General features: G+C 43.3%; 1 protein-coding gene across 1 annotated transcript; it reads left to right on the forward strand.

Annotated features, from left to right (window-relative positions):
- Positions 1–1,524: 1,524 nt before the first annotated feature.
- ZC3H8 (zinc finger CCCH-type containing 8) lies at positions 1,525–26,254 on the forward strand. The gene is made up of 9 exons (XM_062209843.1): positions 1,525–1,692; positions 6,587–6,683; positions 13,334–13,568; positions 15,048–15,181; positions 18,380–18,502; positions 19,218–19,329; positions 20,846–20,955; positions 21,801–21,848; positions 25,625–26,254. The coding sequence occupies exons 1-8, from the start codon at positions 1,616–1,618 to the stop codon at positions 21,822–21,824; spliced, it is 912 nt and encodes a 303-aa protein (XP_062065827.1). The 5' UTR covers positions 1,525–1,615; the 3' UTR covers positions 21,825–21,848; positions 25,625–26,254.
- Positions 26,255–27,364: the final 1,110 nt, after the last annotated feature.

The following is a 27,364-nucleotide window of genomic DNA, read 5'->3' on the forward strand; positions in this document are numbered from 1 at the left end:
CATCCGCTGGTTCACTCTCCAACTGTCTGTAATAGCCAGGACTGGGCCAGGAGCCCGGAACCCAGTCAGAATTCTTATACGGGTGGCAGGGAGCCAAGTGTTGCCTCCTGGGGTACACATTAACAGTATCGGAAGTGGAGAAGCTGGGCCTTGAAACAGGCACTCCAATATCAATATCATCAATATCCGTATAGTATGCAGGAATCTCAAGAGGTGACTTTAACCCCTGTGCCAACAATGCACCTGAGTTCCTCCCAATCTCTGTTTTCAGTTTTTTAGAGTACATTTTTTAAAAAAAGATTTATTTATGTGCAAGGCAGAATTACAGAGGGATAGGGAGAGGGACATGTTTCATCAGTTTCACTCCCTGAATGGCCCCAAACCCAGATGGTCCCAATGGTCAGGCTAAAGCCAAGGGCCTGGAGCTTCATTAGGGTCTCCCGCCTGGGTGTAGGGGCCCAAGCACTTGGACCAACTTCAGGTGTTTTTGCAGGCATATTAGCAGGAAGCTGGTTTGGAAGTGGAGCGGCTGCGACTCAAACAGCGCCTGTGTGGGATGCCAGCATAGCAGACAAAGGCTTAACCTGCGCGCCACAACACTGGCCCCTAGAGGGTATACTTAAGAGCAGAACTGTCAGGCCGTGTAATAATTCTATGGTTACGGTAGCCACTTAAAGAGATCATCACCTACCTCTATCTATATAGCAAACCATCCCAAGACTTTGTGGTTTGAAACAGTGATTTCCTGTTTTCCAAATGTGTGCTCTATTTTCCAGACTTCATACAATTCTCTCTAGTCTCAGTGGGCTGCAGACTCTAAAAGTTACCTAACTTGTTTATTCACTCCTGCTTCTATCTACATTTAAAAATGTAGAGGGCAATAGTACACATACGACCAAGCTACAGCTGAAGCTTGAAGCAATTATTTCTTTTTCAAAAAAGATTTATTTATTTGAAAGGCAGAGTTAAAGAAAAAGAAGCAGAGAGAGAGAGAGAGAGAGAGAGAGAGATCTTCCATCTGCTGGTTCACTCCCCAAATGGCCACAACAGCCAGGGCTGCGCCAGGCGAAGCCAGGAGCCCGGAGCTTCTTCCAGGTCACCCAAGTGAATGTAGGGGCCCAAGCACCTGGGCCATCTTCTGCCTTCCCAGGCGCATTAGCAGGATCTGAAGTGGAGCAGCCAGGACTCAAACGGCCATTCCTGCTGCAGGGGGAGCTTAACCCCCTGCGCCACAGCCAGCCCCGGAAATGGCTTAAATAAAAGTGCGCTATTTGCAACCCTTACTTAGAAACACTATGATCTCTACTGGGGAGTTGTCGCCAACGTGAAAGAAAAGAGAAGCCTAAGGAGTTAAGTTACAAAATTCCGTTAACTGACATGATAAAAAACAAACAAACAAACAAACAAACACACACGGAAAGCACCACCATCGGCGCCTGCGCAGAGGCGGGGCGGAAGCGAGCCTGCGCGGTCGCGGAGGGCGGTGCGGCGCATGCGCGGGGCCGAGCCGCGCCTGCGCTGGGCGGAGCCTGCAGCTTGGCGCGGCGGCTGGGTGTCCGCACGCGTTTGTGGTTTGTTTCGTAGGTACGGCGAGAGGGAAGCCCGCGGCTGGGTGATGGATTTTGAGAATCTCTTCTCAAAGCCCCCCAACCCGGCCCTCGGCAAAAAACAGGCCTCGGATTCTGATGCAAGGTGATGCCCCACTTTTTCATTGTGTGACTGGAGGTCCGCGGCAGGGCTCCGGCCGCTCGTGCCCTGGAGGGCACCCTGGGCCCTCACCCACGCCGCTCCGCCGCGGGCGCGGGGCGCGGGGACTGACGTCGAGAGGCGGTCGTGCGGGCAGGGGCGGGGCGGCGGCCGCGTGCGGGGCCCGGCGCCGAGTCCGGCGTGGGCGGGGTCCCCGGGAGGCTCCCCCGCTTCGCCTGGCCCTCTAGGCCGCAGGGGAGCCCCCCTGAGGGTCCTCGTGGCGCACAGAGGCCTCCGCGGGACGGGGCTCGTTTGTCCTTGAGGCTGGCACGTGCTCGGCTCGCTCCTTGTAGAGAGGGCCGAACCACGAGTTCGTTAAACGGTGAAGTAGCGAACACTGCCGGTCTTCACCGGTAGGCATCGGAGGTCTCTAGGGAGACCATAATGAACACCATTTGGATTCAGTCCCACCTTCAGGCTGAAAAGCACCTAAAGTCGCTGGCCAGACGGCACTGATTTGATTTCCTTCCTGGACGCCCCTGTAGTGTAGCTTATCTATACCCAAATATTCATTGGCTTTTCTTTTTAAGTTTGAAATGCTAAAAAACACCTTCTCTTCCTAAATCTGCCTTCTGTGTTCCCCAGTTTCCCTAAGCCAAAACCTTGACACACATCGTTTTATTCCTTTATTTATGGTGTCCCAGATGTATCTCTGATTCTGTTTTTTTTTTTTTTTTTAAAGGCAGAAATACAGAGAGAAGGAGGGGGTGATAATCTTTCATCTGCTGGTTCACTCCCCAGATGGCCACAACTGAACAGGAGCCAGGAGCCGCTTTCTTCCAGATGTCCCACATGGGTGCAGGGGTGTGGCCAGGGCTGGGTCAGGTGGAAACCAGGAGCCTGGAGCTTTTTCCGGGTCTCCCACTTGGGTGCAGGGGCCGAAGGACTTCAGCCATCTTCTGCTGCTTTCCCAAGTACTTTAGCTGGGAGCTGGGTTGGAAGTGGAGCAGTGGAGACTCAAACTGGCACCATTAAGGAACGCAGGCAGAGCAGGTAGAGGCTTAACCTATGCCATGGTGCCAGCCCCCCCCCCCCTTTTTTTAAAGATTCATCTTATTTGAAAGGCAGAGTTATATATATAATGAGAGATCATCCGTTGGTTCACTCCCCAAATGGCAGAAGCAGCGAGCTTCATCTGGGTCTCCCACGAGGGTGCAGGAGCCTAACCACTTGGGCCATCTGCTGCTACTTTCCCAGGCACATTAGCAGGGCACTGGATTGGAAATGGAGCTGCCAGTATTCCAACTGGTGCCCAAGCCACAATGCTGGCCTCAGATTTTACCTCTCAGCATCATTCGCTTCTCTCTAGCTCAAACGCCTTACTGGAAACTGCTGCCTTCAGGCTAAGAGCCTACTATAACGCTTTGTGGTTACTACAAAAGCTTTGCTACATACTTTTAAAATGAAGCTTATCATGTAGGGCTCACAACAACCTTGAAGAGAAATGATGTCACCCTTATTTTACAGATGAGAAAGTAGAGGCGCAGTTTGAGTGGCATTGCTAGGGTTAAATTGCTCAGGTAGTCTGAAGTAAAATGAGATGTAAATATTGGAAAGGCAGAGACGCCAATTGCTGGCATATTATAGGAACATCTCAGAAAAACGGAAGAAGCCGCTTGATAAACTATTAAGATAGTTGAGAGTTCAACAAGGTGAATCATCATGAGATAATAGTAACATAAAATTCCATTAGCAGTTTGACTATTGGACAGGAGTCATTCACAAAAACTTAACTGAAGGGCCACTGCTGTCACAGTGGGTAAGGCCACCGCCTGCAGTGTCGGCATCCCCTATGGGCGCCAGTTTGAGTCCCAGCTGCTCCACCCACTCCAGCTCTCTGCTATGGCCTCAAAGCAGTAGAGGATGGCCCAAGTGCTTGGGCCCCTGCACCCACGTGGGAGACCCTGAAGAAGCTCATGGCTTCAAATCGGCCCAGCTCCAGCCATTGCAGCCATTAGAATGAATCAGCAGATGGAAGACCTCTGCTCGCTCGCTCTCTCTCTCTGCCTCTCTGTAACTCTGCCTTTCAAATAAATCTTTAAAAAGAAAAAAAACCTGAAGTACATAAAGGACACTTGGAATTCTGCCAGAATTCATCATGGAAGTAAGGTGGACTATTCATTCAAATCATTTGCCCATTTTCCTGTTTTACCGGGGAAGACAGATCATGGAGGGACTCAGTGAGATAAGAGGCCTTTGGAGGGTTTTCAGCAGAGTAACGTTATCTGATATTTTAGCAGGGTTATTCTAAATAGATTGAGAATTGAATGTAGGGGAAGCGAGAGCAGCATAAATCATTTACTCGTGGCAAGAAGTGGTCAAATGTGAGTGTATTTCAATGATAAAGCAAACTGAAGTTCCTCAGGTTGGATAGGAGATGCGAGAGAGGAGTCAAGATCAACTTCAAGGTTTTGGTCAGCTCAGAAGGACAGAGTTGCCTGTTCAGACAGTGTGATTAAGTTGCAGAGAAGAAATCAAGGGTTCAGTGTCAGACATATTAAGATGATGTCTAGGGGCTGGCGTGACACAGTGAGCTAAGCTGCTACCTGCAGTGCCAGCATCCCGTATCAGAATGTGGGTTCTAGTCTTGGCTTCTCTGTTGCCAATACAGCTCCCTGCTAATGTGCTTGGGAAAGCAACAGATGATGGCCTGAGTGCTTGCACCCCTGCCACCCACGTGAGACGGAGTTCTGGGGCTCCTGGCCTCAGCCTGGACCAGTCCTGGCAATTGTAGCCATTTGGAGAGTGAATCAGCAAGTGGAAAATTTCTCTCCCTGTCTGTCTGTCATGCTGCCTTTCAAACAGATTTAAAGGACTTTTTAAAAGATTATGTGCAGGCCGGCGCCGCGGCTCACTAGGCTAATCCTCCACCTTGCGGCGCCGGCACACCGGGTTCTAGTCCCGGTCAGGGCACCGATCCTGTCCCGGTTGCCCCTCTTCCAGGCCAGCTCTCTGCTGTGGCCAGGGAGTGCAGTGGAGGATGGCCCAAGTGCTTGGGCCCTGCACCTGCATGGGAGACCAGGAGAAGCACCTGGCTCCTGCCATCGGATTGGCGCGGTGCGCCGGCCGCAGCGCGCTACCGCGGCGGCCATTGGAGGGTGAACCAAAGGCAAAAAGGAAGACCTTTCTCTCTGTCTCTCTCTCACTGTCCACTCTGCCTGTCAAAAAAAAAAAAAAAAAAAAAAAAAAAAAAGATTATGTGCAGTAAATATCCAGGGGGCAGCGTTGAATAGGAAGTTGGCCCTAAAATAGATCACCAGGAATGATTGTCTACACGATGGAGGGAAATGTAAGGATTGAGGTTTTAAGGGCTGTAAAAATGAAGAACCAACACAGGAGACAGAATAGCAGTTCGTGAGGAAAGACAAGACCAGGAGTGCTGAGGATCCCTGAAGCTCCTGGAAAAATGTGTTTTATGGAGGAGGGGACAGTCAGCTGTGTTCCCTCCTGCTCACAGGTCAGGTGGTACAAGGACTGAGAATCGTGGCACAGACAGTGCAGAATAATAGGGTGTGGTTTGGGGGGCGCACACTTGGAAGCCTGCTTGGTTTCCCAGCTCCTCCATTTACTAGCTATGTGACAAGTCGCAGGACCTTTCTGTAATTGAGTTGCCCATCTGTAAAATGGGCTCTTAACCACTAGTATGCAGGGGGTTGGTGTGATAAGTGTGAAGTGCGTGGAGCAGCAGCTGGCGCAGGAGAAGCGCTGAGCAAGTGTTGGCTGCTGCTCGGCAGGAGGAGAGCTTGCCTTCTGTTCTGTGTGGGACAATTCCTTACTGGAAATCAGCGCAATAAAGGTTCATAAGCGTTTGGGTTTTGGCCCTTGTAGTTGTGGCTTCTGAAGAAGCACACAACTTGCTGCCTCATCTGATGGATGTAGCCCAGGGGTTCTGAGATCAATACAAACGGCTGAGTTCCTGTACCATTGAAAGCAGCAGGAAGCCACTGTTCACATTCTTGTGCTGGCCGGGCTCTCATCTCTTGAGAATGATCACACTGCACAGTCCTTGCCTTTGCCTGGCGTGTGACTTGTAGTTCAAAGCTTTTAGCAATCTTGTGTTCAGTAGTTAGAGCTTACGGAGACGATATTTTCTTCAGCCTCTGTACCTTTAGCATCAACCATTGTTCGGACTTACTCAAATTTTATTGTCTTTGTTCACCAGTTTCTTAAATTTCTCATCTTCATCATCCTTGGGTTCATTTTTAGTTTCACTGGAATGTTGTCAAGTTAATTGTCTCAGGCAATGCCTGTGCATGGTCCACACTTGAGGATATTTGTCTCTCCGCTAGCCTCAGAAGGCAGCTTTTATTTTGCCTGAAATACCCTTCTGTTTTACATATCTTTTAGGTTCAGAAGACCTCTGGCTCTCAAGTCTAGGTTAAGTGTTTTTCTTATATGCATCTATTAAAATTGAAATTGCTTTCTTTTTTCTTTTCCAAGTAGCTAGTAAGCTCTCAGCAGCAGTTCCAGATAAGGAATATCTTTTTCATTGTTGTGTCCCAGAATATAAGACCCAGAGGCTGGTATATGGTAGATAGTCAGTATTCATGACTAAATGGGATGATGGATAAATGAATGTTTTATATACCTGTCAATTCCTGAACATGAAGGCAGCATAATCTAAAATTTCAGTTGTAAAAGTGGTCCACAACATTGACAGTTATTGCTCACTGTAATTTTATACGTTATTTATCTGGACTATTTGGAGGAGAATTTGAATTCGGAATCTCTGTGAGGACAAGTTTGAAGATTAGCTAAAGGAGCAAATTGTGATGCTGTGGTGTGAATGCTTTTCATGTTGAAAAAACCCTTTTTATGTTATTTGATATTTTTGCTACAGAACCGATGATGAAATAGATGATTCAGACGTTGAAGAAACACAAGAGGAGAAAATAAAATGGGAAGTAAAACTGGAGAGTGAGCAAGTCCCAAAAAAAGTAAGATTAAGTTGACATATTGGAAAAAGAGATAGGCATGGAAATGAAAAATCATTGAGGTCTCCTGGCTGCATCAGTCAGCATTTGAGACCCAGTTACTTACATCAAGGAAACTTGGTTACACTTTTTAAAAAATATTCATCATTCAGTAACTTTGTCATTGTACATGTACTGTTTTTAATATTGATTTTATCTTCATTTTCCCTATTTCCCCCTCCCACAGTAGCTGGATTATGTGCTGACATCATAACAGGGTTTTTTATTTTTCCTATTTCTGGATTAGATTGTAAACTATTTCAAAAACTTCTTTCCTTAATTAAAATTGTGAAGTGTTTTGATTTGCTAACTTCACCAACCTTAGTGGTATATAGCTTAAAGCCGGCTGTTAGTTTGCTCAGCTCACGTAGCAGAGAACATCTGGAGCTGATGCTGTGGTGCAGCGGGTTAAAGCCCCAGGCTGCAGTGCCAGCATCCCATATGGGCACTGGTTCCAGTCCTGGCTGCTCCACTTCTGATCCAGCTCCCTGTTAATGTACCTGGGAAAACAGCAGAAGATGGCCGAAGTCCTTGGGCCCCTGCACCCACATGGGAGACCCAGAAGTTCCTAGAGAAAGAAGCTCTTGGCTCCGGGCCTTAGATCAGAACCAGCAGACAGAAGACCCTTCTCTCTCTCTCTCTCTCTCTCTCTCTACCTCTTTCTGTAACTCTTTCAATAAATAAAAAAAATTTTTTTTTAAAAGAACATCCAGGTAAAACACTGGGCAAATCAAGAAGGGGAGAACATTGTTGCCTCCTTTATCAGTCATCCACCCTTTTCCTGTTAGAGAAAACCACAGCCCTAATTGTATAAATTCACTTTCTTGCTCTTTACATTTTTACTGCTTATGTAGTTATCCCTAAGGTTTTCCTTGCCTGTTTTTGCACCTTATACAATAGAATAGGTTTACATGTGTTCTTTTTCGTTTGGCTTCTTTTACCTTTTTTTTTTTTAGGCTTCATAAATACTGTGGGGTGTACACATTTGTTCCTTCTCAGAGCAGCATTGTTGTACTTAGACATTTGGGCTGCCTCCTGACCAGGGTGGTTTGGAGCAGGGCTGTCACATACTTTATCTTGTGCATTTTTTGATAAGTTTGCCCATTAAGTTTCCCTTTTTTGTGCTTGTTGAGATCTCTCTGTCCTTTTTTATCCCCTATTGGATTGCCTGTTTTTGTTTTTGTTTTTAAGATTTATTTATTTATTTGAAAGAGTTAGAGGGGGAGACAGAGATCTTCCGTCCTCTGGTTCGTTCCCAGATGGCTGCAACTGCTGGGTCTGGGCCAGGCTGAGGCCAGGAGCCAGGAGCTTCTTCCTGGTCTCACACATGGGTGCAGGGTCCAAACACTTGGGCCATCCTACACTGCTTTCCCAGGCCACTAGCCTGGAGCAGAATTAGAAGTGACTCCAGCTGGTGACCGTTAATATAACTTGTGCCACAATGCCGCCCCCCCCCCCCGCCTTATTTTTTTTTTCTTTCTTTTAGTTCTTTATTCTGTATATGAGTGGTTCTAAAATCTGTATTGTTATATATTATGTGTTGCAAATAACTTAGGGGGGTGAACCAACGAAAAAAGGAAGACCTTTCTCTCTGTCTCTCTCTCTCTGCCTGTCAAAAAAAAAATAAGTAGATATTTCTTTCTACTCAGTGGCACTTTTCAATTAAATTCATACTTTTAACGTAGTCAGATTTATTAATCTTTCCTTTGCTTTTTGTGTTTGTTTAGATATCTTAAGGTAATGAAAGGTTTTCTTACATTGTCTTCTAAAAGCTTCATTGTTTGCCTGTAACATTGAAGGCAAATATAATCCCCCCCAGTTGGTTTTTATATGTACTGTGAGGTAGTTGTCACTAATTTTGTTTTTACTTGTTTTGTTATAATATCTAAGTATTTCAGCACCATTCATCAGAGGGCAGAGGACTGTCTTTTGTCCCAGGTTGGGCTCTGTTCCCTTCTACTGGCTGGTCTATCCCTGCCCCAAGACCTCACTGTATTACTGTAGCTTTATAATGAGTTTGAATATTGCTGAACAAATCCTCTCATCTTGCTTTTGTTTTTAGTATCTTGGCTGTCCTTAGCCCTTTGCGTTGTCTTATAAATTTGAGAATCAGTTTGTCAAGTTCCACAGAAAGGCCTGGGGAGGTTTTCAGTGGAAATGCCTTGAACCTATAGATCTTTTTGGAGGACTTGACATCTTTAGAATATTATCTGGTCTTTATATCTCCCCAAATGACCACAGCAGCCGGAGCTGGGCTGTCTGAAGTCAGTAGCCAGAAGCTTCTTCCCAGTCTTCTATGTGGGTGGCAGGGGCCCCAAGCACTTGGGCCACCTGCTGCCGCTTTCCCAGGCCGTTAGAGAGTGCTGATTGAAAGTGGAGCAGCCGGAACTCAAACTGGAGCCCATACGGGATACTGGTGTGGCAGGCGGCAGCTTTACCTGCTGCACCGCCACAACGCCAGCTCCCCCTCAAATACGTTTTTGAAAATCTTGTTCCAAGTTGTAGAATTTTTTTTCTCTTTCATTATATAAGTATCTACATAATATCCTCAAGAAGAAGATCTACTCTGTCTTTGCCTCTCTCTCTCTCTCTGATCTACTCTGTCTTTGCCCCTCTTTCTCTCTCTCTCTTTCTGTGTGTGTGTGTGTGTGTGTGAGTGACTCTGCCTTTCAAATAAATAAGTACATCTTAAAAAAATGTATTTGAGAGACAGAAAGACACTGAGAGAGGGAACAGATTAATTACCTAGGAGGCCTTTACTGACTGCTGTTAGAGTCTTGTCTTGTTGTTAGCATGGTATGACATTGCATATGAGTGTTTGCAGGTGGGTGGAGCTCTTCAGTTGCACAGTTAGACAGGTTTTGATGGGGTAGTTTGTTTTGCACTTCTATTAAAGGAGTTGTCATTTGAGCATGGAAAAATATATCTGCTGCGAGTGAGAGTGGGTTTGGAGAGCATGCTCCTTTTATAACAGCACAGTGATACTGAGCAAGGAAACCGTTTGACCTATTTGCATGATTTGCTAATTGTCCACGGAAGTATCTCCCAGTTTCTGCATGTCTTCAATCAGCTGTTCTTGCCAAGAGTCCACTTGTCTTAAACAACTTTCTTTTTAAAAAATATTTGAAATTTTCAGTTGACATACAATTAATTTTGCATGTTTATGGACACTGAGATGTTTCAATACATGTGTACAATGTCTGATGATCAGATGAGAATTATTGGCATGGCTATCATCTCATTTACCATTTCTTTGTAACAACTGTTTTCTCTGGGGATGTGCTTCTTCAATTGATTGAATTAGCTCACCCTCAGCCTTTCTGTGATTGGCTCACAAATAAGCCGCTGGAAGACTTTCATTGTAGCCTTATTTTCGTTTTTTATTTCTGTGAAGAAAGAAAGCTGTGATGAGATAATCATTTAGATTTTTAAATTTTTCCGACTGATTTTCTTATGTTGGGAATATTGTGATGAATGCATGTTACTATAATGTCACATATGTTATGTTCTTTTGGCACTACCGTGTTACTAATAATGACCATGTGCTTTGTCATCTAACTCAACAGTAAAATAACCCACACTTTGGTGTGGAGGAGGACTTAGTACCCGCATGAGAAATTGAGCTTGTACTGTACATTTTACTCATTTTCTTTGGATGCCAGCCCTTTTTTCCCCAGGGAAAGTCCCTGTTGATTCTATTCTGGTGAGGGGGTGAGACAAAAAGAATTTGTTATAATGTTTTGTCTGTTTTTAGCATAGAGTTTTATTTCATTTTCTAAAAACTTATTTATTTGAAAGGCAGAGTTACAGAGAGGGAAAGGCAGAGGCAGAGATAGAAGTCTTCCATCAGCTGATTGACTGCCCGAATGGCTGCAACAGCCAGAGTAGGGCCGATCCAAAGCCTGGAGCCAGGAGCTTCCTCTGGGTCTCCCACATGGGTGCAGGGGCCCAAGGACTTGGGGCACCTTCCATTGCTTTCCTAGGCCATAGCAGAGAGCTGGATTGGAAGTAGAGCAGTTGGGACTCAAACCGGCACCCATATGGGATCCTGGTGCTGCAGGCTGTGGCTTAACCCGCTACACCACAGCACCAGCACCAGTGTAGAGTTTTAATTCCTCTTGTATAGCCCTCTTTCTCACACTACAACCTAAGCCAAATCTCCAGAGCACGGCTTCCTTTTCTGTTTGTCAGAAATCCCTCGAACTCCCCCAGTTACTGCTGAGCGCACTCTACTCCCTTGTACTCACACACACACACTGTTATGTGTTTATACTTTTATTCTTGTGAGGTGTCGAGAGCATGCGAGTGCAGTTACTCAGCCTGAATCAAAAGCAAGAAAACTTTTTACTTGGAAAAAAAATATGATTTTAGACACCTTTACAGAAGGAGGGGTATACATGTTTGTATACTTTCTGAGTCTTATGAAGAACAGTAAACTGAAGCAGTAAATTTGTAGCCAGTTAAGTGAAGAAAAGTATTCAGTCATCTGCATTTTATGTATTTCAGTGCCTTCCAGGAAGAATCTCTAGCAATATTCATCTGTATAAAAAGCAACACGATTGATGATTGTCCTGGTTTTATTAATATTGCCAGATCATCTCGTGTCTTCATTCAGTGCAAGCCAAACGTGTTACTTCTTGTGGTAAAAGGAGTGTTTTCCAGTACTGTACGCCTAGGAGTTTATATAAGTGGAGGACACTTAATCTCTCAGTTGAGTCATAATATTTCGATTCAGTTACATTGAACAGAATCTCATCTTTCAGTTTGATTAAGCTAAACTTTGTGGGAGCTGCTGCATAGTGAATGATCCTTTGCTTCTCTCTGTGCCCACTAAATAAAATTAAAGATCAAAATAAAGGTGAACATAACAGTCTGTCTCTGGGGCTGGCCAGCTTTTCATAAAGTACTGAGTGGTGAATTTTTTTATTTTATGGGGCTAGTCTCTGTCACTACTAAGCACAGCTAAGACAACTTGTAAATGAATGGTGTGACTGGGTTCCAAGGAAACTTGTAAAAACAAGTGGCCAGACTGAAGTTTTCTGATCTGTGTAGATTACTCCAAAAGTTACATTTACAGGTTTGTTCTGTGGTGTTAGTTGGGGAAAGGTACTTTTAGAGACTTGATGGCAAGGAATTTGGTGACGGCCTGAAGATTGTTAATTGGTTTCCTTGTCTGGTGTAATGAAAATGAGGTATTCATCAAAGTCATTGTCAGATCAAGAGGTGGCCGGCGCGGTGGCTCAACAGGCTAATCCTCCACCTTGCGGCGCCGGCACACCGGGTTCTAGTCCCGGTCGGGGCACCGATCCTGTCCCGGTTGCCCCTCTTCCAGGCCAGCTCTCTGCTGTGGCCAGGGAGTGCAGTGGAGGATGGCCCAAGTGTTTGGGCTCTGCACCCCATGGGAGACCAGGATAAGCACCTGGCTCCTGCCATCGGAACAGCGCGGTGCGCCGGCCGCAGCGCGCTACCGCGGCGGCCATTGGAGGGTGAACCAACGGCAAAGGAAGACCTTTCTCTCTGTCTCTCTCTCACTGTCCACTCTGCCTGTCAAAAAAAAAAAAAAAAAAAAAAAAGAGGTATCTTAGCTTGCTTGAATTCTTAAAGCAGGGAGAAAATACATTTTCTAGGCTTAAAATCGTTTGTGGTACAACTCTACCTTTGAAGTTAACTATCATGTAAGCCATTAAATTAGACTGCCCTGGTTTGTTTTATAATCACTTATTTTTTGTTTGTTTTGAGTTTGCTGCCTTAATCAGTTTCCATGTGAAAGCAGATAAGAGACCAGGTCACAGTCCATGGTTTGGAGCAGGATTATTGGTACTGTAATAAGGATGTCATTTCTTCCTTTTGTCAGAATAGAGGCTTCTTGGGATTTGGTCATTTTAAAAAAATAAAACTTTTGATTAAAATGTATCATGCTTGTATAGCTTGATGTACTTGTGTCGCCAAATGTAGACATGTATAACCAATTATATTATAGCCAATTAATTAGTTATAGCCAAGTAATTTTTATGTAGAAATTGCTTCAAGTCCTCAGCTGTGATTAGCTTTCAGTCCTCCAGGATCTCTTCTTATATTGAGTTTCTGTTCCATTGGGTGCTTGGCTTCTTCATTGTCACCTAGGGACACCTTCAGCAGAGTTGGAAAACTGGTTCTGAAAGCAAAGTCAATTTGAAAACCCAGAACAGGACGATTCTTTCTTCCTTATCATTGTTACTGCCACCACTGCTGGAGTTAAGGAGAAAGAGTTGGCATTGGTAGCTGTGATGCAGTTTAGGTGTCAGTGATTTTTCAATGGTGCCATTAATGTTTACTTGGTGTTTTATCAAGTAATTAAAGTTTGGACTTTGAATTATGTAAAATGCAAGCTGTACGAATTCAGACTCTTCCCTCAAATCATCTTTAAGGGTAGATATATCATGCTGCATATTTTTGTTTATTTTTAATTCTGAAATTTTCAAATATATCCGTGGGAAGATTAGTATACAAATCCTATGTACCCACCCCACAGTTTTAACAGTGATTGGTTCATAGCCAGTCTTGTTTCTTCTGTATAACCAGATTATTTTCAGTCATGCTAGGTTTTTTAAATTAGAAATTTAATTTTTACCTAGGCTCGGCACTTTGGAAATTCTACGTCACCACCAAAGAATTCACTACATAGAAAATCAAGAAGTAAGGACTATGATGTATATAGTGACAGTGAAATCTGCAGTCAGGAACCAGAGGATACTTTTGCCAAGGAGCTTCAGCAGTACATACAAGCTAAAGAGATGGCAAATGCCGCCAAGCCCTTAACATTTCCTGAAGAATCAGGGAAGAAAGAGGAAGCAAAAGATACCCAGCAAGGTAAGGGCCACACTGTTTTGCCGTTTAAACTTTCCAGAAGCAGTCACAGTGGTCCATTTTCTCCTGCACTGTATCTCATGCTAAGGTCTTGGTTTTTCGTGGATCATTACACCAGATGTGGCTTTGCGTGGCCTGAGACCTGGCTACTTAATGCAGAAATGCTTACCATTTGCAGGAGGAGCTGGTTGTATGTTAGTCTGTTAACTCAGAAGTTTATTCTTTCAGATTATAAGAAGGAGATGTAGCCATAAGTATGAGGGCAAATGACTGTTATAAATAAAAGTCTTACTGCTCCCATTTTTAAAGTTCTTTTCTTTTTTTAATTTTTATTTATTTATATGAAAGGCTGGGATTCAGGAAGTGAGAATACAAGACAGTTAGACAAACCTCCAGTCCTCTAGTATATTCCTAAAGTGCCTGCAATGGAAAGAAGCTGGGGCTGGTGCCGCAGCTCAATAGGCTAATCCTCCTCCTGCGGTGCCGGCACCTGGGTTCTAGTCCCAGTCTCTAGTCCCGGTCGGGGCGCCAGATTCTGTCCCGGTTGCCCCTCTTCCAGGCCAGCTCTCTGCTGTGGCCCGGGAGTGCAGTGGAGGATAGCCCAAGTTCTTGGGCCCTGCACCCCATGGGAGACCAGGAGAAGCACCTGGCTCCTGGCTTCGGACCAGCGCGGTGTGCTGGCCGCAGAGGCCATTGTGGGGGTGAACCAATGAAAAAGGAAGACCTTTCTCTCTGTCTCTTCCTCTCTCAATGTCCACTCGGCCTGTCAAAAAAATAAATAAATAAAAGAAAGAAGCTGGGAACTCAATCCAGGTCTCTCACAGGAGTGATAGGAACCCAGTTACTGCCTGCCACAGGCTACATTAGCTCCTGGAGACGGAGCCAGAGCCTGGAATCAAATCCAGGCACTCCAGTGGGATGCAGCTGCCTTAGTTGGCATCTTAACCACTAGGCTAAAGGCCTGCCTCTACTGCTCTCATTTACGATTCTTTTTCCTCTGTTTCTTTTTATTTGTTTGAAGGATTTATTTATGTATTTGAAAAAGTGACAGAGATCTTCTTTCAGCCAATTTACTCACTAGATTGCCACAATAGCCAGGGTTGGGTCAGGGTAAAGCCAGAAGCCAGAACTCCATGAGTGCTCCCATGTGGGTGGCAGGGGCCCTCACACTACAGCCATCATCTGCTGCCTCTCAGGATGCATTAGCTGGAAGCTAGATCACAAGTGGAACAGCTGGAGATTTGAACCAGGACTCCTATGTGAGGTGTGGGCATCCCAAGCAGTGTTTTAACCTGCTGTGTCACCATCCCTACCACCATAATTCTTTTAGTCTTTTAATGCCAGAATTTCTGGAAAGTTCAATATCATACCAGTTTTCATTCATAGAGATACAGAGAACTTTTCCTGGATTATTATAATATGTATTTCTTAAACTGATACTATATTACTAAGTCATTTTAAAATTAACTTTTTTATTTTTAGCTGCTAAACAGAAAAATAAAAATTTTAAAGCTGGTCAGAAGAATGGTAAACAGAAGAAAATGAAGCGAAAATGGCCTGGCACTGGAAACAAAGGATCCAATGCTTTACCAAGGAAAAAGGGCTCACAGGAAGAGGTACAAGAACATATGCTTTGCTGTGGGATTTTTATCTTAAAGCTCAGTGACAAACGCAGTACGATATCATGAGTTGGGAGCATCCCACAAAGTTAGGGTTACCTGGTGAAGAACTTCTCCTCTTATCATTGGTGGGCTTTTTGTGTTCTTACTGTTGCAGCTTCTTTCTTTTTTTAATTTTTTTTCCCCCAACGCTTATTTATTTATCTGAGAGAGGGATCTTCCATCTGCTGATTCACTCCCCAGAAGGCTGTAACTTTCAGGGCTAGGCCAAACTGAAGCCAGGAACCAAAAGCTTCAGTTCTTCCACATGGATGCAGGGGCCCAAATACCTGGTCCATGTTTTGCTGCTTTTCCTAAGCTATTAGCAGTGAGCTGGATCTGAAACTGGAGTAGGGAGGACTAGAACCTGTGCCCACATGGAATGCAGGTGCAGCTTTACCCTTGTTTACCACAACACAGGCCCCCTGAAGTTTCCTCTGTCTCTCTCATTAGCCTTCCGAATTGTACCTGGGTTCACGCATACTGGCCCCTTGATTTTTGAGTATTGTACTATCAATGACTGAAACCAGCCCCCCCCCCCCCCCCCCCCCCCACCAAAGGAGAGGGAAGATAGCCTTGAGGACATTTCAAAGACCTCGGAGTTTTAGAAAAAGTTTTTAGTGTTGTCAGTCCCTCTTGTCTACTGATTCCTGACTCCCTTTAGAAATTCAAACTGAATCTTCCTGAACATTGGCCTTATGGAATACTCCCACCATTAGCCCCCTGGATTTGCTTTTGCACTGCACTGTAGAAGTTTCTCTTCCTTGGTCCCCAGATGTGATCAGACTAGGGTGATAAGTAACTCCTGAGGACCCTGGTTTTTTGGGGGCTTTTAAACTGGATGGAAGCCTTTTTATTAGTCTTGGTCACATGGACAGGAGTGGAGAGAGTACCATGTATGACTGCTTAAACCACAGTTACATACAGTCTGTCCCTGCCTCCATGTTTTACACATGAGGAGGCTGAAGCCCCATTAGCTGCCCTTGGTCACACTGGGCTCAGCTGGGACTGGGAGCTCTGGATCCCCAGTCAGCATTCCCTCTCTGTGGTTTACATTGACACACATGATGATTCAGCCAAAACTGGCAGTCCTCGTACATGAATAACACGTTCTAACCATATATGTTAGAATTTAAAAATGTAATCAGATAAAACCAAAGATTTAAACTGACACAGGGGCTGGCGCTGTGATGCAGTGGGTTAACACCCTGGCCTGAAGTGCCGGCATCCCATATGGGCACCGGTTCTAGTCCAAGCTGCTCCTCTTCCGATCCAGCTCTCTGCTATGGCCTGGGATAGCAGTAGAAGATGGCCCAAGTCCGTGGGCCCCCTACACCCACATGGGAGACCCAGAAGAAGCTCCTGGCTCCTGGCTCTGGATCGGCACAGCTCTGGCCATTGCGGGCCATCTGGAGAGTGAACCAGCGGATGGAAGAAATCTTCCAAAAAAATAAACTGACGTGTAATTCGCATGATACAAAGTAGAAATTTGTCTTCATTGCAAAACAGGTCATACAAATGACTGTTAGCTCCCTTCTTAATTGTACATTCTGTATTCCCGACTATATTCATTAATTTGGTATGCAGAAGCTGTTAGCTGTGCCACTATTATTAACAGTAGTTTATTTCTTAATATTAACAGTATTAATATTATTTCTTAATATTAACAGTAGTTTCTTTCTTTTTTTTTTTTTTTTAAGATTTATTCATTTATTTGAAAGAGCTACACAGCGAGAGGAGAGGCAGAGAGAAACAGGTCTTCCATCTGATGGTTCACTCCCCAATCGGCCGAAACGGCCAGAACTGTGCCTATCCAAAGCCAGGAACCAGGAGCTTCTTCCAGATCTTCCACTTGGGTGCAGGGGCCCAAGGACTTGGGCCGTTCTCCACTGTCTTCCCAGGCCATAGCAGAGAGCTGGATCGGAAGTGGAGCAGCCAGGTCTCCAACCGGTGCCCATATGGGGGATGCTGGTGCTTCAGGCCAGGGCGTTAACCCACTGCACCACAGCACCAGCCCCAGTAGTTTATTTCTTAAGAGCTAAAATGTATTATAAAATTCCCCTTCTATATAAGAAATCTCCTTTATTTCCATACCTTTATCATAACCTTTCAGGATGTATATCTAGTTAGATTTACTTTGAATTAGTTGGTATACTTAGCTCACTCCTACTGAGCATCTCATTAAAACTACAGACTTCAGGCTGGTGCTATGGTGCAGCGGATTAAGCTGCACTTCTTATCCAGCTCTCTGATAACACGCCTGGGAAAGCAGTGAAGGATGGCTCAGGTCCTTGGACCCCTACACCCGTGTGAGAGACACTGATGAAGCTCCTGGCTCCTGGCTCCTGGCTTCGGCTCCTGGCCCAGCACTGGTGTTCACAGCCATCCTGAGGGGGTAGGGGAGCCAACAGATAGAAGAGCTCTCTCTCTCTTTCCTTTCTCTTTGTAACTCTGCCTTTCAAATGAATAAATAAATCTTAAAAAAAAAAAACACAGCTTTCACTGTTTTTGGTCCACCCTATGATTTCTAGCCTTGTCTCCATTATTCTAAAGATATTTGTTTTTTGATTTTGCTTTTTATCACAAATATCACTTTCATTTTAAAAGTTTTTCATTTGTTAATAAAATAAGGGCAAAATATAAAACATTCAAATTGCATGCTGATATTTAATTATTTAATGATTGATGGAATGCTGTTGAAATTGGCAAAACATTCTCTGTTTTTTTTGAAAGAGTTAGAGAAAGATTTTTCCATTTGTTGATTCACTCCCCAAATGGCCGGAATGGCCAGGAGTGGCCTAGCCAGGAGCAAGAGCTTCATCTGGATCTCCCATGTGGGTGCAAGGGGCCCATCTTCTGCTGCTTTCCCAGGCCATACCGAGAGCTGGATCGGAAGAGGAGCAGCCAAGGCTGGAACTGGCGCCCATGTGGGATGCTGGCACCCCAAGCAGGAGCTTAATCACTATACCACAGCACTGGTCTCAAAACATTCATTTTTAAACAGATATGCAGAAGTCTAAATATTGCACATGAAAGCCAATTTAGAAGAGTCACTTTTAAATGTTTTAAAGGTGGTTTAAAATAATTTTTGTGCAACAGAATAAAATATGTAATTTTGTAGTTCTCACATTTGCGTCTTTGTTTTTGTTTTTGAAGGATGGTAAACCTAAAGAGAAGCAGCAGCATGTGATAATGAGTCAAGGATTCATCAACCAACATACTGTGGAACGCAAAGGAAAACAGATCTGTAAATATTTTCTCGAAAGGAAATGTATTAAGGTATAAAAATTTGTAAGCAAAAATACACTAAAATATAAAGGTGTAGCAGAAATGTACTCAAACAAACCATTGTTTCCATTTGAGACTCTTAAATCATACCTATAGTTTATAGAAGAAATTTAATTAGTAAATTTCAGTAAAATATACTTTTATGTTTTTTTTTTTTTTTTTTTTTTTTTTTTTGGCAGGCAGAGTGGACAGTGAGAGAGAGAGACAGAGAGAAAGGTCTTCCTTTTTTTTGCCGTTGGTTCACCCTCCAATGGCCGCCGCGGCCTGCGCGCTGTGGCCAGCGCACCACGCTGATCCGAAGCCAGGAGCCAGGTGCTTCTCCTGGTCTCCCATGGGGGCAGGGCCCAAGGACTTGGGCCATCCTGCACTGCACTCCCTGGCCACAGCAGAGAGCTGGCCTGGAAGAGGGGCAACTGGGACAGAATCCGGCGCCCCAACCGGGACTAGAACCCGGTGTGCCGGCGCCGCAAGTACTTTTATGTTTTAAAAAAGATTTTAAAAATGCTTTGTATTAAAAATGTTTAAGACTTAAAATTGTAAGCAGATTTTTGTGATTTGGTTATAACTCAGTGAGAACTAAGCTGTATTATTTCTAAGACTGTTTCTTTCTGGAATCATTTGCTTATTTAAGGTTTGGTAGGAATTGCATGTTAATGACTTCTCTGTTAGAAATAATGACTCTTCCGTGTTCTTTCTTTTGGCCCAGGGCGACCAATGTAAATTTGACCATGATGCTGAAATAGAGAAGAAGAAGAAAATGTGTAAATTCTATGTACAAGGATATTGTACCAGAGGTGAAAACTGTCTGTATTTGCATAATATCCTTTATCACAAGAGCGATTTGGTTCTTTGAAGATATTTATAGGGATTTATTTTTATTTATTTATTTTTAAACTTCTATTTAATTACAGGGATATTTTTTAAGTATGCAAAACACTTGATGAAATCAACATTGTAGCTTCAGCAGGATTATGCTGTCCAAGACCAACTGAGTCTCAGTGTTTAGATTACATGTGGATAATTATTATTATTACTAATATTTGACATAAGAAAAAAGAAAAGTCTCTCAAATAAAGATGCTTTCTGCTAAACCTGGGTGGTATAGTGGATTCATGGAACCATTTCAAGTCCCAGAAAGATGTCAGACTTTTTTTTTTTTTATTTTTATTTTTTATTTTTTGACAGGCAGAGTGGACAGTGAGAGAGAGACAGAGAGAAAGGTCTTCCTTTGCTGTTGGTTCACCCTCCAATGGCCGGTGCGGCCGGCACAGCCGGCACAGCCGGCGCACCACGCTGATCCGAAGGCAGGAGCCAGGTGCTTCTCCTGGTCTCCCATGGGGTGCAGGGCCCAAGCACTTGGGCCATCCTCCACTGCACTCCCGGGCCATAGCAGAGAGCTGGCCTGGAAGAGGGGCAACCAGGACAGAATCCGGCACCCCGACCGGGACTAGAACCTGGTGTGCCGGCACCGCTAGGCGGAGCCACGGCGCCGGCCAGATGTCAGAATTTCTACTGTGACTTTTACTAACTGAATCTATCCTCATATAAGCTATTTGGTTAAAAAAAAAAAAAAAAAAGGCAGGGCTTGCATATAAAAAGGTACTTCTTTTCTGTGCTGCAGGAAGGGTAACTGTCTCTTAAGTTGAAGAATAACCTTAGCTCTTCAGTGCAGGATATAGACATGTTGCAAAAACATGTTGCATAAACATTTTAGGATAATAACACCTTTGGTCATCTCAAAAAGTTGATTTTGTTAAGTCATTCAATACAGAAATCTCAAATTCTAACTTGAAGATGTTTTTTCCTAGATTTTTAAAAAATATATTTTATGTATTTATTCAAAAGTCAGAGAGTTACACAGAGAGAATAGAGGCAGAGAGAGAGGTCTTCCATCCTATGGTCCACTCCCCAGATGGCCTCAACGGCTGGAGATGCACCAATCCGAAGCCAGGAGCCAGGAGCTGCTTCTGGGTCTCCCATGTGGGTGCAGGGCCCAAGGACTTGGGCCATCTTCTACTGCTATCCCAGGCCATAACAGACAGCTGAATTGGAAGAGGAGCAGCCGAGACAAGAACTGGTGCCCTTATGGGATGCCAGCGCTTCAGGCCAGGGCTTTAACCCACTGCGCCACAGCGCCGGCCCTGTAATCTTTCTAAAATTACATTTTTTCATGCTTTTATTAGATTTTTCACCCAATTTATTATCTAATATTTTAAACAGATAATTCGATGTTTCTACTAGTAGGAAAGGTCTTGAGGTAGGAAAAATGAAGTCATTAATAACACATTATTACAGCTGGATTGAAATTGTTCCCTTCCTTAACATTTGGATTACATGAATATCCTTGTAAGTTTTACCATACAGGAACAAAATGTTACCAGGGGGAGTACTGCAAATTTTCACATGCTCCACTGACTGAGGAGACACAAGAACTGCTGGCTCAAGTAAGTGCAGTTTTAATGATCTGTTGGTTTTCTTGTATAAAGAATGTTTGAACGAAGGGTCAGAATCTTGAAAAGATGCTCTTTAAGGAGAGTGCCTCATGGGCTAATAGATGGGTCAATTTAGGATTGATAATCTGAGAACTTTATTCAATTGGAAAATTATTTTTTATTTGGATATTTTTCATTTCGTTGAAAGAAAGATTTACATTCATTGCTGGTATAAATTGGAATGTGTTTTTAAAGCCTTCAGTTAGTTGTCAACTTTAGTAGCTAGGCTAAACAAAGGAAAGTAAAGCAAATATGAAGAAGAGAATTCTGTTGTAAATAAGGAAGTTACATCAGAAATAATGAAGTAGTAGTTTCAGAGTATTTTCTTCAAATATTCTTTGTATCTATGAGAAAAGATTATGGAAAAAACAGTTATTTTCATTTCCCATGTATAAGTTGAAAATAGTCTCTCAAAATTAAATTGAAATCAGCATGAAAAGAAAAGTTTCTTTTAAAACCAGTCACACCATCTTGTGATTGGATCACCATAAACATATGCAAGTATTAGGAAATTAAAGGTGCTTATTTCTGGATATTTCTAGGTGGCAAAATATGAAAGGTTACTGTGGAATTAGAAGTTACAACAAATATTTAGTTATTTTTATATGCAACATATATAGGAAAATAACATAAAATTAGTTTTTCAGTTCCTCTTGTAGTAAATATTATTGGATGATTATTAGGATGAATGTTACAGGAATTGTTTGAAAAGTATGAATATGATGATGCACCTGAATTAGATTTTAATGCATAGTAAATTATTCACAAAATGTTTATGTGATTTTTCTTCATATTAGGTTTTGGATTCTGAAAAGAAATAATGTAAATAAAATAGACATGAAAAGGTAAAATTGGAATATATTGCATTTCTTTTATTCTCTGAAACATCTCTGGAATTGGCATGGCAGCCTCATTTGGGCTTTTTCTCAAATAAAGTGTTTGACACATACACAGAGATATGTGGCTCTCCATTGGCCTGCTTCCCTGTCTACTTATCTGTTAGTATTTTTATTCTCCTCTTGTATTTCTTTGTAGATTTACCAAATGTGTATAGTTTACTAAATAATCTGCATAGTTTTGCTTATGTTAGCATTTTATCATTTCTGTTAATTGGTAACAGTGTTTTCATTCAACCTCATACCTCGAAGATTCATTCATGTAGATGAATTAGCTTTCACTCATTGAGTTTTATTCCTATATAGCAATTCATTCTATGAATATGTTAGTCTTTTAATGAATATAAGCTTATGTTTTATTTTTTTAAATACATGTGCTTTGTAAATATTCATAGACATCTAGTATAAACATGCATGAGTTATCTAAGGTTTATACTAAGGAGTAGAATTGTTTTGTCCATTTAAGATATTATCTCTTTTTTTTAGATTTTTATCTTTATTATTTATTTGAAAGGCAGAGTTAACAGAGAGGCAGAGGCAGAGAGAGAGTCTTCCATCCGCTGGCTCACTTCCCAGATGGCCGCAACGGTCAGAGATGCGCTGATCCAAAGCCAGGAGCCAAGAGCTTCTTCCGGGTCTCCCATGTGGGTGTAGGGGCCCAAGGACTTGGGCCATCTTCTACTCCTTTCCCAGGCCATAGCAGAGAGCTGGATCGGAAGAAGAGCAGCCAGGACTAGAACTGGTGCCCATATGGGATGGCAGCGCTTCAGGCCAGGGCTTTAACCCGCTGCGCCATAGCTCTGGCCCTGATAATATCATTTTTTAAGAGTATTATATAATAGTGCATAATACAAACTGTGTAGAACTGTTGTTTCACACTTGCCAATAGTTTATATTATCAGTACTTCCAAATTTTTTTAACCAGTTTAGTGAGTGTAAAAATGGTGTCCTGTCCTTTATTTTCATGATGTACAGCATCTTGGCTTATGACCCTTGAGTTTCATCTTTGGTGAAATGCTTGTTAATGGCTTTTGTGTGTGTTTCTATTGGTCTGGTGGTCTTTTATACATTGATTGTATATATTTTTGTTGTAATCCTTTGTGAAAAATGTGTAGCATTTTCTGGGCTATCTTTTTACTTTCCTTGAGGCATCTCTGAATGGAATTCCTTATTTTGGCAATCTTTTGGTTGGTTTGGTTTTATGTGTTTGTGTGCAAGATTTATTTATTTGAAAGGTAGAGTTACAGAGAAACAGAGAAAGAGAGGTCTTCCATCTGCTGGTTCATTCCCCATATGGCTGCAATGGCCGGAGCTGAGCCTATTTGAAGCCAGGAGCCAGGGACTTCTTCCAGTCTCCCACGTGGGTGCAGGGGGCCCAAAGACTTGGGCCATCTTCTACTGCATTCCCAGGCCACAGCAGAGAGCTGGATCAGAAGTGGAGTGACTGGGACGCGAACCAGCGCCCATATGGGATGCCAGTACTGCAGGCAGTGACTTTACCCGCTACGCTACAGCACCAGCCCCCTGCTCCACTTCTGATCCAGCTCTCTTTTATGGCCTGGGAAAGCAGTGGAAGATGGCTCAAGTGCTTGGGCCCCTGCACCTACGTGGGAGACCCGGAAGAAGCTCCTGGCTTTGGATGGGCCCAGCTCAGGCCATTGCAGACGTTTGGTGAGTGGACCAGCAGATGGAAGATCTCTCTCTTTCTCTCCCTCTCACTGTCTATAACTCTGCCTCTCAAGTAAATAAATCTTTAAAAAAAAATTCACAGGAAACCAATAGCTAACATCACACGCAATGGTGTAATTTAAAAGGAGGGGAGCTGATGCTGTGACATAGCGGGTTAAATTGTTTTTTGGCTGCTTTTTGCATGTGGATATCCTGTTGTCTCAGCACTGCTTTTTTTTTTTTTCTTTTTTTTTTAAGTTTTATTTATTTACTTATTTGAAAGGCAAACAATAGAAGGAAAGATAGAGAGATATTTTATATTTCTTGGTTCACTCCTCAAATGCCCACAACAGCCACGGCTGGGCCAAGCCAAAACTTGGGCCTGAGACTGTATTCAGGTCCTTTAGTTTTGGATTTTTCGTTGATAGTGTATGGAAATTGAATTCATTTTTATATATCTGTCTTCTTTCCTGAGACTTTGCTAAACTCATTTAATGCTAATAAAGTTTTTTTTTATGTGTGTATGTCTGTGTATTCTACCTGTAGGCTCATATGTAGAAATTATCTTCCATTCTAATTTTTAAAAATGTTTTTTGACAGGCAGAGTAGACAGTGAGAGAGACAGAGAGAAAGGTCTTCCTTTTTCGTTGGTTCACCCCCCAATGGCCTCTGCGGCCGGAGTGCTGCGGCCAGTGTACTGCGCTGATCCGAAGCCAGGAGCTTCTCCTGGTCTCCCATGCGGGTGCAGGGCCCAAGGACTTGGGCCATCCTCCACTGCACTCCCAAGGCCACAGCAGAGAGCTGGCCTGGAAGAGGGGCAACCGGGACAGAATCCGGTGCCTCAACTGGGACTAGAACCTGGTGTGCCGGCGCTGCAGGCAGAGGATTAGCCTATTGAGCTGCGGCGCCGGCCTTCCATTCTAATCTTGATGTCTTTTATTTCTTTTTCTTAGCAGATTTCAATGGCTAGAACCACTGATATGAGGTTAAGTAGAAGTGAACACAAATAGAAAACATCACCTTTGTCCTGGGTCTAGGCAGGAGCGTTTAGTCTTTGACCATCACATATGATGTTAGCTTTCGGTTCCTGTGAATGTTTTTGTTTTATTTCTTTTTCTTTTTCCTTTTTTTTTTTTTTTTTTTTTTTTTTTTAAAGATTTACTTATTTACTTGAGAGGCAGAATTACAGACAGAGGGGGATAGAGAGAGAAATCTTCCATCCACTGGTCCACTCCCCAAATGGCTGCAACAGTCAGAGCTGGGCCCATCCAAAGCCAGGAACTTCTTCCGGGTCTCCCACGTGAGTCCAGGAGACCAAGGACTTGGGGCATCTTCTGCTGCTTTCCCAGGTCATAGCAGAAGTGGAGCAGTCAGGACTCAAACCGACACCCATATGGGATGCTGGCACTGTGGTGCAGGCGAAGGCTTAGCCCTACTACGCCACAGTGCTAGCCCCAGCCATGAATGTTCTTTATTAGTTTGGGAGAGTTTCCTCCTTTTTCTAGTTTATTGAAGGTCTCTCTCATGGATGGGTATTAGATTTCATTAAATGGATTTTCTTTATCTATTGAAATGATTGTGTAATTTTTCCCTCTATTAATCTGACATATACTAGCTTCTTCTTATCCATGGGGAATATCTTCTAAGCCCCTCAGTAGATGCCTGAAACCACAAATAGTAATACCAGATATATATTTTCCTCATCTTGTTTTTATTCTCTTTGTTGTTGTTCTGCCTTTGTCTAGTACCTTTTATTACATTTCCATTCAAATCTGTTTTTTCTTGTAATAATTTTGGTATGATTTTTTTCTTGTATCATCTCTGAGGTCACTCAACTCTGTTTCATTACTTACTTTTTTTGTTCATTTGTAGCCTTGGTTTTTGAATTTCAGTTCAGGATGTTTTCCATTTTCCCAAAGAGGGGTATTTAATTCATTTTGGTTTTTTGTGTTACGGTTTTCTTCTGCTGCAGTGTTTTTTTGGAGGGGGCAGGGGAGTGGGGCAGCTAAAACGGTAATGTTCACAAGCAAGTTTTTGTTCTCTGTTTTCTTATGCAGCTTTGTATAGATGAAGAGTGCCGATGCCTGTCTCAGAACTTTTCAAGACTGGTGATTTGGAGTACTTTCCGAGTTTGCGCAGTTAAAGCGCCCTCTTGTGCCATTGTGATGCTATGCAGTTTCTTTAATGGCGGTGCAGAGGGACAGAAGCCACTGTACAATGAGGGGTTGGTCTTCACCGGGGTGCCGCAGCCAATGGAATGCGGGTGGCAGAGATGCTGGTGGGTGGGTAAATGTGGTAGTAAATGACATAAGTCTCTTGACTGGCTTTTCTCAATAAAACAGGAAGGGAGGCTCGGCTGAGTGAGGATGGGTGGTAGTGTAACTCTGAGGAGAGAGAACTGCTAGGAAGACATTGGAATAGTATAAAAGAGAGTTGGATCTCTTCGTGTCATTAAATACCTTCACAGTGTATTTTAATGGTTGTTCACAATTCCGTTTTGTAGCGTAAAATAAATTATGGTTCTTTGATATTTCAAAATCAATTTCCTGTTGGACATTTAATTTATTTCTAGTTTCTTACTGTTGTAAATAAAATTGAATAATATATTGAGCTATATCATTCTAAACTTGGTGTTACTGACTTTTCTGTTGTTAAACTATATGAAGAATATTTGTTTCTTGTTCACAAACTGTACTCAGATTAGACGCTTGTCTAAAATACAAATTTTAGGAATGTGATGATGTCTTTAACAGTATTCAAATAAAAAATTGTTCACTTTAATGACATTCTAAATAGGAACTTTTCTGTAGATGTACTGATTATTAGAAAAATACCAAAAAAGCATCAGATTATTGCTGGGAAAATAATAGCAGTGAGAAAATAAAATAATAAGAGTACACCAATGCTAGTGGCCGTTCTTAGCAAAGACCTATTTGAAAACATAAGCCAGGCCGGCGCCGTAGCTTAACAGGCTAATCCTCCGCCTTGCGGCGCTGGCACACCGGGTTCTAGTCCCGGTCAGGGTGCCGGATTCTGTCCCGGTTGCCCCTCTTCCAGGCCAGCTCTCTGCTGTGGCCCGGGAAGGCAGTGGAGGATGGCCCAAATCCTTGGGACCCGCACCCCATGGGAGACCAGGAGAAGCACCTGGCTCCTGGCTTTGGATCAGCGTGATGAGCTGGCCCCAGCGGCCATTGGAGGGTGAACCAACGGCAAAAAGGAGGACCTTTCTCTCTGTCTCTCTCACTATCCACTCTGCCTGTTTAAAAAAAAAAAAAAAAAGCCAAAGTTATTAAGTTATAATCCAGTCTCACGGAAGCAAGGAAGGGAATTCATATCTTGCAAGTAGAGATTTCTCAGGCAAAAACGAAGAAAGGAAGAAATCAGGATGGATCCTTGGCCCCTAGAAGCAGGAGACTGAGCTGAGGGTGTCGTCCGTCAGTGCCCTGTTGCTGTCACCAGGGTGATTGGTCCACTCTGCAGCTGTGGCTACGGAGGAGGGTCAGGCAGCCCATAAGGAGGTGCTAGAGGCAGGTCAATGGGTCTGTTTAAAAAAAAAAACGAAACTGATAATTTTATGAGACTGTACAAGGGAGTAGTTATAATACCCATAGAATTTTAAAGATCAAAAATAACTTTTAAGGAGTGCAAGGTTCTGTCAAAGCTCACACGTGGAAAAGGCAAACTTTATGACAGAATGCTGTAGGCTCACATTGGCCACCATGAACAGTATTCTGACCCTGTGCACCCTTACCATGTGCCAGGTACCGTGCTTTATTTTATACAGTTTGGTGTTCTCA

The sequence above is a fragment of the Lepus europaeus genome, chromosome 13 (assembly GCF_033115175.1).
Source record: "Lepus europaeus isolate LE1 chromosome 13, mLepTim1.pri, whole genome shotgun sequence".
NCBI lineage: Eukaryota > Metazoa > Chordata > Mammalia > Lagomorpha > Leporidae > Lepus > Lepus europaeus.

Bases quoted from the DNA above. Each gene is read 5' to 3' on its own strand.
- ZC3H8 (XM_062209843.1), top strand. From the start codon at position 1,616: ATGGATTTTGAGAATCTCTTCTCAAAGCCCCCCAACCCGGCCCTCGGC. The intron at 13,569-15,047 runs GTAAGGGCCACA...TTTTATTTTTAG, and splicing joins AGCAAAAGATACCCAGCAAG to CTGCTAAACAGAAAAATAAA. The intron at 20,956-21,800 runs GTAAGTGCAGTT...TCTTCATATTAG, and splicing joins CACAAGAACTGCTGGCTCAA to GTTTTGGATTCTGAAAAGAA.